Source organism: Haemaphysalis longicornis, unplaced genomic scaffold (assembly GCF_048455015.1).
Source record: "Haemaphysalis longicornis isolate Haplotype H1 unplaced genomic scaffold, Haemaphysalis longicornis Haplotype H1 scaffold_12, whole genome shotgun sequence".
Classification (NCBI taxonomy): domain Eukaryota; kingdom Metazoa; phylum Arthropoda; class Arachnida; order Ixodida; family Ixodidae; genus Haemaphysalis; species Haemaphysalis longicornis.
The window spans coordinates 8,656,040-8,665,864 of record NW_027526225.1 but is presented as its reverse complement, the minus strand read 5'-3'; the positions used below and the strand labels follow the sequence as shown (position 1 = coordinate 8,665,864).

General features: G+C 51.1%; 1 protein-coding gene across 2 annotated transcripts; it reads left to right on the top strand.

Moving 5' to 3' along the window:
* Window positions 1-616: 616 nt before the first annotated feature.
* LOC144162388 (uncharacterized) lies at window positions 617-5,374 on the top strand. 2 transcript variants are annotated; one of them, XM_077692892.1, is made up of 2 exons: window positions 617-1,408; window positions 3,917-5,374. In XM_077692892.1, the coding sequence occupies exons 1-2, from the start codon at window positions 762-764 to the stop codon at window positions 4,851-4,853; spliced, it is 1,584 nt and encodes a 527-aa protein (XP_077549018.1). In that variant the 5' UTR covers window positions 617-761; the 3' UTR covers window positions 4,854-5,374. The 2 variants fall into 2 exon arrangements, with proteins under 2 accessions (XP_077549018.1, XP_077549017.1); XM_077692891.1 differs by having other exon boundaries at window positions 617-2,026; window positions 3,917-5,369.
* The last annotated feature ends 4,451 nt before the right edge of the window (window positions 5,375-9,825 follow it).

The following is a 9,825-nucleotide window of genomic DNA, read 5'->3' as shown; positions in this document are numbered from 1 at the left end:
GTGGTAGGGTGGCTAGAATGGGATATTCTAGCCACCCTAGCTGTGGGCTGTGGCATAGAGTTTCATACAAATATTGTATGAAACTCTATGGGCTGTGGTACGGACAATAAGCGTACCTTTCCTCTCTTACTTTACGATTTCTTGTTTTGGTACCCTAATTTTGTTGTTTGCACGATTAATTTCTTTGGAATGGTGGGTAAGGAGGGGGAAGCTGCATCAGAAGCTGCTCGGGCTGCCCGTGCATGGCTCGTACAGAGAATGAAGCCCGAATTTATCTATCTCACCAACAAAGCTTGCTACACAGGGTTTTGTTCTAATATATTATTGTATATAATGTATATATTAGTACGAAACTCCATGCCATGAGAAACTATATGTATCCGATGTATCCGATTACTAAGCAGCGGCTAGAGTATTGGTGGAAAAAACGCAGGGAAGTCGATAAAGCAGATAAAGTGTCATCCCAACCAGGGGTAGCGGCAGGGCAGAATTAAAAAGAAATCCGAGTTGAGGGTTAACTAATTTTAAATTTAAATTACTAAGATAGGCTAGATGGCGCATGTCGTCACTCCGATTCAAAGAAGAGGCCTTTGATCATCATCATCATCAGAGCACAACGGCCCCAGAAGCGCGCTACGCGCAAATGTCTGTCTTCACGTAAAACGTGTGCTGTGCGTTGAGGCCAGGACGCTCTGCACGTAGACAAAGTTGCCTGCGTATTTCGTTTTTGTACGTTCACAGTGTGCGCCGTGCTCACCCAGATGGCCTCGTACTACGACACGTCTGACACCGACTCGTCCGACACGTGGAACACCGACTTGAGCGACCAGTACCTATTTACGACTGACACGTGGGAAGGCCAGCTGAATTTTTCTCGAGGCTGCACCGGCCCCGAGCAGAGGTGCTGGCTTTGCACGGAACTGACCCCGTGGAACCAAGAGATGCACAGGCTCGGGTTCGAGCTAGTCGAGCGCCGGCCAGGAAAGCTCTGCCTTCGGTCAGTTAAGCATCGTTATGGGGGGGACATCGACTGGGACTGGCCGACCAATGTCGGAAAAGCTTCGTTCTTAGTCTCGTGGCTCCTTCAGTACCACCCGTGCATCGACGAGCTCAAACTAGGTTACAGCGTTTATCTAGGCTTTCGTATGAAGGCACTGCCTTTCCCCATCTCTCTGCGTCCGACGGCGGGGAGCGACTGTCGCCGCACCCTTCGTGGCCTTGAACTTCAACAGACCGCGAGTGCCTGCTTCGAAACGATTGCGGGTGCTTCACGCGCTTGCTTCGAGCTTGTGGACCTCGATGCCGTCTGCGGACTGGAGAGGCTCAAGCTTACCTATGCCTACGTCAACCCCAAGTTCGCCGCTGAGCTGGCAAAGCTGTTACGACGCAACGCGAGCTCCATCAAAAGGTTTGAAATCAAAGACATGATGGTGCCGCGCCAAGTCAACCACGCGCTGCGGTATCTGTTCAGCTGCGAGGCGCTCACGGTAAACTCGTTCGGCTACGGGCGCGGCAGCTTGCGGAGTGTGAGCTCGGTGGCGCGACTCTTGCACTCATCGACGGAATTGAAGGAGCTCAGTATTGGCCCCATTGCAAGCCGGAGGCAGATCGACGCCATAGCGAAGGAGCTCGAGAACAACACCAGCCTGGCAAAGTTCGGTGTGCAAATAGGAGCGCAGAGGTGCTCTCCGGAGCCCGTGTTCACAGCTCTTCAGCGCAACACTACTTTGAGAGAGCTGAGAGTCACAGGCTGTCGCATAAATGGAGAGTGTGGACAATCTTTGGCATTGCTGGTGCGTAAGAACACTGGCCTTCGTCTCCTGTTCATTGGGGATGCTGAAGTCTCCGAACTCTGCCTCGTCCAGTTGGCAGCCGCCCTTAAAGTAAACACAACTCTGGAAACACTCCACCTTATGAGTGAAATGCTGCCGCTGAATGGAATTGCGGAACTTTGCAAGGCGCTTTGTATCAACAAAACACTGAAGGAGCTTCGGTTTACTGACTTCGAGTGTCCCCAAGAGTTCAGGTGGGCAAACTTAGCCGTGTAATCTTTGCTTTGAGAAAGATTCTTCAACGAGAAGTTAAAAGTGCATCTTAGAAGTGCATTTCGCCCTACGTTAAGAATCGATAATGGATGTGCCTTGCATGTTTAGGGAAACCACGTACGGTTGCGTTGAAATGTATGTATGAGCTGCTTATCACAGTCACACCAGATGTGGAGCTTTAGCTAGTATTTCAAAAGATCGTCGGTCAAGCTAATTGCAGTCATTGAGCGACTATTGATCAGCTCTGCATTAATACAGGAGAGGGAAATCCATGGAGATCCATCCGTGTTTACCTAGTGCAACAAGAAATTATTGATAAACTATTTGCTGGTGGAACTTAGCTAAACTGATGACGTAACCACGATTAAAGCTCATTCAAACTGGATTTTATTGGCCACGACATTGCAAAGTGCGACCAGAAGTGCCAGAGCTCATCTTTACTCATGGAATGCTTTTGGAAGATGTCATGCTAGCAATAAGCAAATGAAAAGCTGGGGTAGTATGCCATTAGAAGTCAAGTCTGCAGGGAGCTTGGTGAACTGAATGTTCAACTGATTCTTTCCAAGAAAGCTGCTAGGCGCTATGCGCACACCAAAGTGTTAGTTGGGACTTGGCCCATGCTGGCCACCTGACTACAGATTCTTAAGCTTTGAACCACATCACCAGAGCCTTCTATACTTCCTCAACGAGAATTACCTGTTTCAGTACATTTAGCCTCACTCGTCCCGACTGTGTTATGCTGCTGAACAAAAAATTGCGTGTGCGTCTTAGTAGAGTGAATTTGCGAGAGGGGGGGAGGACAAAGCGAGGCGAGTGAATTCTGAAAAAGCAAAAATCCGCTTACATACTACGGCTTTCGTACTTTACCATTCACAGTGGTGGCTGCCATACTTATGTTATAATCAGCATGACCAAATATAAGTAAACTCCCTCTTGTAAACTCCCGTTCCGATGAACTCGAAGAGACTGTGAAAATTGTATTATCAAAAAGTTGTCTTAAGCGGATGTTTTTCACATTGTGCGCGTTACAAGAGAGCAAAAGTTTTGTTTGTCTTAAGCATGAAATTCGTCATAACCAAGTTTGTCTTAACAAGCGCCTACTGTATCTTAACCTTATAAATCCGCTGCGAGTGACAGGCGGTGGCAGAGCTTTACTGATCGAAAAGGAATCCTGACTGCAGGCCGCCCTTGTCGCAAAGTGAAGCACTTTCCCATCAAGGAATTGCCTGAAAGGTTCCAAGTGGTGAAACTTATAATTGTCAAACAATAGGCGCAAAAAAAAGAGGTTTTTCTCTGTGAAGGAGTGCGTAAAACGCAAAGACTTATCAATCAAGGAAGCAAGCACGGCGAGGCATTCCTACCACTATGCACCGAGCCTTTCACAACTGGTAATTTTCCAAATCTGCCTGCGACCGACTGGCCTTGGCGAATCGCTTTACAATTTCCTTTAGCCTGGTTGTGCGCCATGAGAGCCATTGGCATTCTGTTAAAATGGTGTCTCAATCTGCTCCCCCGTTAGGCATGTGGGCTTCCTAGTGCTAAAAATGTTAACCCTCACTTCTTGCAGCACATGGTGTGCCGGCCAGTCCTTGCGGTATGCTGATGTGAGCTTGTTGGTGTGTTATGTGTGGCTACATTGTGTATGGTTGAACCCTAGAATCTGTCATGCATACCGGCTGTCTTTGGTAGACAAGGCCCGTAGGTACCCAGCATGACACGTCAGTGGGTTACCAGCAACATACAAGTTGCGAACTGGTATGCCCATAAAGAAAAACAGAATTTGGAAATGAATAATCTCAAAATGCACTGTTCTGTTAACGTCTGTGGCTGATCGCAGATTTCTATATTTGGTCAATCTCCTTATCTTCCAGGGCCACCCTAGCAAGGCAGCTTGCTCAAGACGAGTGCTACAACCGGTTGCACCTGACTTGGACAGAGGCCGATCTGCCTGGCGTGACAGCTGCCCTGACCTCGCCTTTGGCAGTCATCGAAGAGTTCCGCCTTCCGTACATCTGCCACTTTTCTACGACTGGTCTGAGGCCACTGTTCGACGCCCTGGCCTCCAGCAAATGTGTTCGTATTCTGGTGGTCTGCATTAAGGAAGACCCCGGAGAGAAAGGCAGAGCCCTTTGCGAAATGCTCAAGGTCAACCGATCCATCAAGTTTCTTTTCCTTGCGATCGACCATGACGGGTACAAGTTTGTCGAAGACGTTTCCCACGCCCTCACCGTAAATGCAAGCATCACTAAGATTGTGCTCAGCATTGGCCACATTCGCAATTCGAGGACAGCGACGGCTCTCTCCTACATATTGGTCCGCAATAAGACGGCTGCCAAGTTTTTTTTACATTCTCCAAAGACTGTTTACTCCGAGTTTGTGGAAGAGGTTTCGTGGGCGCTGCAGCAGAACAAGACGATTGTGAAGTTTGGATCAGCGCGCAACTGTTTTGACGAAGAGGAGAGTTTTCCCTTCTTTGAGGCAGTGCGTAGGAACCGGGGTGCCCTGAACCGAGCGGTGGACTTTGTCGTCTCGCCCAGTCTGGACAGGCAGTGTGTGGAAGGGTTCGAGCTTTTCTCTGGGAGGCCTTGCCTGCTCAAGCACCTGAAGAAAGTCACGGGAAAAACGGAGCCTGAAGCCAAGCTAGCCGCAGCCGAGTACTACCGGCGTGACAACTACCTCCTAATCGCGGGCATCGTTCGGCATTCCCTGAAGTGCCACCCAGCAGAGGGCACCCAGGTGGACGCACTCAACAAGGACTGCTGGCAAGCAATTGCGCGTCACCTGAAGGTTACTGACGTGATCCCCTAGTTCCTTCTGCTGGCACACTTGTTCAGTGCATAGAACAACTCTGAACCATCGTGTCTGCCTGCGAAACATGGTGGAATCTGTGTCTGTTTAGTTCGTTCTTGAACGTTTGCCAGCTGGACATCTGTTTTTGTTGCTCAGTCAAAATCTGATGAAGTTTGCCGTTGGAGAAATGATTGAATGAGAAATAATTCTCATTCAATCATTTCTCCCATTGAACAGCCATGAGGTAAAATTGCAGTGTCCAAAATGCCTTGCTGTGAAGGCATTTTGGCAAATGATGTTGTGAATAAAATTTGTGATATGTTTAGTTCTTGCTTCATGCTTGAAATAGCTGATTGGGGGTAACGCCGTGTTAAACAGTTGGCCATTCGAAATGCTATGTCACAAATTTACCTGTTACAGGGGCCATGAAGATAAGATACAAGTTCGGGCCATTATAAAGACTGCTTTGTTTTGATAACAATGATACAAATTTTATCACAAATGTCAAACACACAGTTGCAAGTTGGGTGAGTTGGTAGGTGTTCATATCTAATCACAGCGCGACAGACGAGGCAAACAGGAGAATAACCACAAAAGGGTCCTGTCGCTCTTCTCCTATCTGTCTCGTCTGTTGGACTATGATGAGAGATGTCAAACAAACAATCACAATATTAAGGAAAATAAATTAAGTGGCGGCAACTTCTAGCCACATTCCTGTTATTTTTCTATGATGTTGCGGAAATTTCCTTGTGATTGGCGGCCACTAACGAATGCCACCGATTGTAGTTGGGCATCTAGTTGGAATAATTTGTGTTGACACAGCCGCGGCCAGCCACATTTCACGTGACATGTATTCACACAGGCCAGTGCAGAATTGCAGGCTGGCGAATGGCACCAATTTCACTCACTGAGTTTAAAGCTGCTCGGCTGATTCCCCGCCCCTCTTGGACAGAATTGTACCCAAGCACCAAAGTAACCGCTGTTGTCCTCCTGGTAGAAGAAAAGTATTGGCCTGGAAGTTGTGTCTGTCGCCAGGAGTGCCGAATTTTCAAACAAGCTGAGTGAATTAAGAAAAAAAAACTGTGGTTGATTCCTCTGTCGTAGGAATCGGTAAAACACGAAACGTCAACTTGGTCAAATGTCCTGCGTGCCTGGCATACGTACACGGCACACAAAATGGCGGGCAGCTCAAAAATTAAGAAGCAGGTCAAGTAATGCTCGAATTGATGCTTCAATTAATTGCTCAGGTAACCTCCTGCAAATGAAGTCAACTCATTCAGTTCGTCTGGGTGCGATCCAAAGCGACACGAGCACGCATCCACAATGCCACCACAGTTCCGTGACTTTACTGGACCTAGTGAATTCTAGTAAACCCATTAAAGACTTAAAACTAAGTTCTAAGCCTTAGTTCAACTTAGTTATGTTAGAGACACGCACGAGTAGTTTGAGCACACCTCATTTTCGTCATTATACTTTTTCCCGAGCATCTTTTCTTAGTCACTGTGATTCGGCACGTACTTGTGTCCGCATTACCTAGTGACGACGTTTAGCTTGAACGCATGCATTGCTACTGTCCCGACTGCGACGTCCATTTACATGGACGTCGCAGTCGGGACAGTAGCAATGCATGCGTTCAAGCTAAACGTCGTCACTAGGTAATGCGGACACAAGTACGTGCCGAATCACAGTGACTAAGAAAAGATGCTCGGGAAAAAGTATAATGACGAAAATGAGGTGATTCATTTGGTGAGTAAACACGAATGTTTTCACTAGGGTGTGGATATTGTGCCGGCAGCCGGCATTTTACCTCCGCCTATACCTCATCCATGCCCGCATTATGGGCAAAACCAGGTCCGCTCTCCTCACCTTCGCCGGAACCCGCATTCGAAATGATCCGCTGCCGGCCATACCGCCGAGCCCTCCAAACCTGCTCATGTTGCGGCGATATCGGGCACCGCCAAGATGTCTGCCCGCATCCCGACAAGCCACGGTGCCACAGCTGCGGCACTCCCGATCCGACACCGCAACACACCTGCACTCCTCGCTGCAAGCTGTGCGACGGACCCCACCCAACGGCCCACCGCGAATGCCCCAAGCGCTACCGACCCACTCCTCCACCATCTAATCGCCCGCTTGACTTGACCAAGACCTCCAGCCGACCGAGCACGGATGCCCACGAATTCCCGCCGCTCCCGCCACCACAGGCATCGCTCAACCAACGCCCTACCGGGCCTCCCCTACCACAGGTGAGCTGGTCAGCTAAATTACTCGCGCCTCCCACTGCTCCTACACCACCACCCCCTAACCCGTCTCACCCCTCTTCCTCCCCCGACCCACTCACCGCCGCCCTCGAAAAATTCCAACAACACTTCCAAAAACAACTTGACGAACTTACAAAACAAGTTGACACCCTCATGCGACTCCCCCTCCCCAGCCCATCCCTCCCCCCCTCTCCGAGGACCGCATCATCGAACGTGTAACTGAAATTGTCAGTGCGCGCATGGCCGCCCAAATTGAAGATGCCATAGCAAAAGTTTTAAACGCCCAAGCCCAAACCCATGCTCCTCTCGTCAAGAGCTTCCGACTTCTCACAGAACGCCAAGCCAAATTCGAACTCGCCCTCCAACGCAACCCGGACAGCCTCTCCCTTTCCACTGATAGTCCCCCCAAGAAACCCAAGCACCACCCGTATCATGCCTAACATCCCCATTGACACCATAACTGTCTATCAATGGAACTGCCGCTCGTTCAACAGCAAACGTCATCAACTCTCCCTCTTCGCCCAAAACGACCCCCCCCCCCCCCCCCCCGATGCCATCGTCCTGCAAGAAACCAACAACTCCACCCCCCGCCTATCACAATACAACGCCTTCACGCAAGATCCCCAATCACGCACGGCCACCCTCGCTCATAACTCCCACCCGGCACAACCGCACCGCCTCAGCCAAACCATCCCCCACACCTTCGTCGAAATCACCTCGACTCGCCCCACACGCCCGAGCGTTTATCGTATATATCCTCAACATCTACAGCCCCCCCCCCCCCCAACGACCACCTCAAGACCATAGAACCCCTCTTTCAAGAAGCGGTACAGATAGCTGGATCCCACCCCCTTCTTGTCCTTGGTGACTTCAATGCCCCTCACGCGACTTGGGGCTACCGCTACGCCTCGAAGAAGGGTACCGCGCTGCTCCGGGCCAGCCAAAATCATCACCTCGTCCTCCAAAACGACAAAACCGTCCCGACTAGAACCGGCAATAGCGTTAGCCGTGACACCATACCCGATCTAACCTTCACCAGACACTGCCCCAAAGCCCAGTGACACCGGCTTGACGAAAACTCACTACCTCATAACTCTCCGCGTACCCTTCGTTCACAAACCCCTCCGCAGAGGCACCGCACGCCTCACGAACTGGCTCAACTTTCGCAAGGATCCCACCTCTTTACCACCCATTGGCGACAACCTGGACGACTGGGCACAGGCCCTAGAACAGAGGGTTTGCGCCCACACTCAATCTATAGCCCTCACAGACGCCACGCCGGCGGCTGATCCACACCTCCTCCACATGTGGGATGCCCGTCGGGGCCTTTCTAAAAGATGGAAGCGCCAGCGCCACAACCACACCCTAAGAAAACGTATAGCGCGCCATAACCAAGAGATCCAAACGTACTCCAGCCAGCTAAACAACCAAAACTGGCGGGACTTGTGCACCCGCCTGCAAAGTACCCTCCACACCCGCAAGACCTGGCACCTCCTCCGCTCCCTCCTGGACAACCACTCTACTCAACGTCAATCAATGCACCGCATCCATCAACTCATCCGCAACCATTCGCAACCCCCTCGCGAGCTTCTTCGCACCATCAGGCAGCATCTTTTGGTGATCTGGTCACTCATCCCACTGCCCCGAACCTTCAATACACCGGACGCCCCAACGCCGACATGGACCTCCCCTTCACCATGACCAAACTCCACGCCATTCTTGCCCGCCTCACCCGCAACACCACCCCGGGCAGAGACCACATCACCTATAGAACTATCCGCAACCTCCCGGGCGACACCCTTGAAGACTTCCTCACCTATTACAACAGCAACTGGGAAGCCGGCACGTACCCCTCACAGTGGCGCCACTCAGACATCACCCTTAACCCCAAGCCCAACAAACCTGTCTCCGCCACCACCCTCCGACCCATCGCCCTCACCTCCTGCCTCGGCAAGATCTATGAACACCTAGTTCACCAGCGCCTCTCCACCTACCTCGAAGACCGTAACCTAGGCCCTTACCATGTTCGGTTTCCGCCAACATCTCTCCACCCAAGACGTCCTTATACAAATAAAAGAACAGCTCCTCGACCACCTCAGCCGTGACACACCCAAAACACTCCTCACCCTCGATGCCAAAGGGGCCTTCGACAACGTTACGCACCAAGCCATCCTCGATAACCTCAATCACACCGGTTGCGGCCACCGCGCCTACCAATTCGTCTCCGCGTTCCTGCGGGACCGCACTGCCACCCTCCGGCTCGGCCCTCTCCAATCCCCTACCTTCCACACCCCTGCCAAAGGCACACCGCTAGACTCCGTTATGACGCCATCGAGGCGGGGGGCATGACAACGAACCCCCTTGAGGGGGAGGGTGCTTGCGCGAGCACGGCAACATGTCCGGTGGCACGTGGTGCATCTGGACGCTGGGCGTGTGCCCCAGGCACGTCCTCGGCCAAGGCACGCACGATGGCTTCCACGTACTGCTTGCTGTCGGCGTTCTGCGACGAGTGAGGCAGGAAGGCGACGACATTGAGACTACTCCGGCAGCCACCCAGATAAGGACAAGGAAACTTTATAGCGGCCACAAAGTCGTGTTGTGGCAAACCGTTTATTGACAAGGAAGGCACTAGGCCTGTGAAGGATAGCGGGTGGGTATGGAGTGGAGGAAATGTAGATTACAGTTCTTCACGGGGCCATAAAGGCAAAATACAACCTTAATTTAAAATA

Excerpts from the sequence above, each read along its gene's own strand:
- LOC144162388 (XM_077692891.1), top strand. The coding sequence starts at position 762 with ATGGCCTCGTACTACGACACGTCTGACACCGACTCGTCCGACACGTGG. Across the intron at positions 2,027-3,916 it reads GAGTGTCCCCAAGAGTTCAG|GGCCACCCTAGCAAGGCAGC; the intron begins GTGGGCAAACTT and ends CTTATCTTCCAG.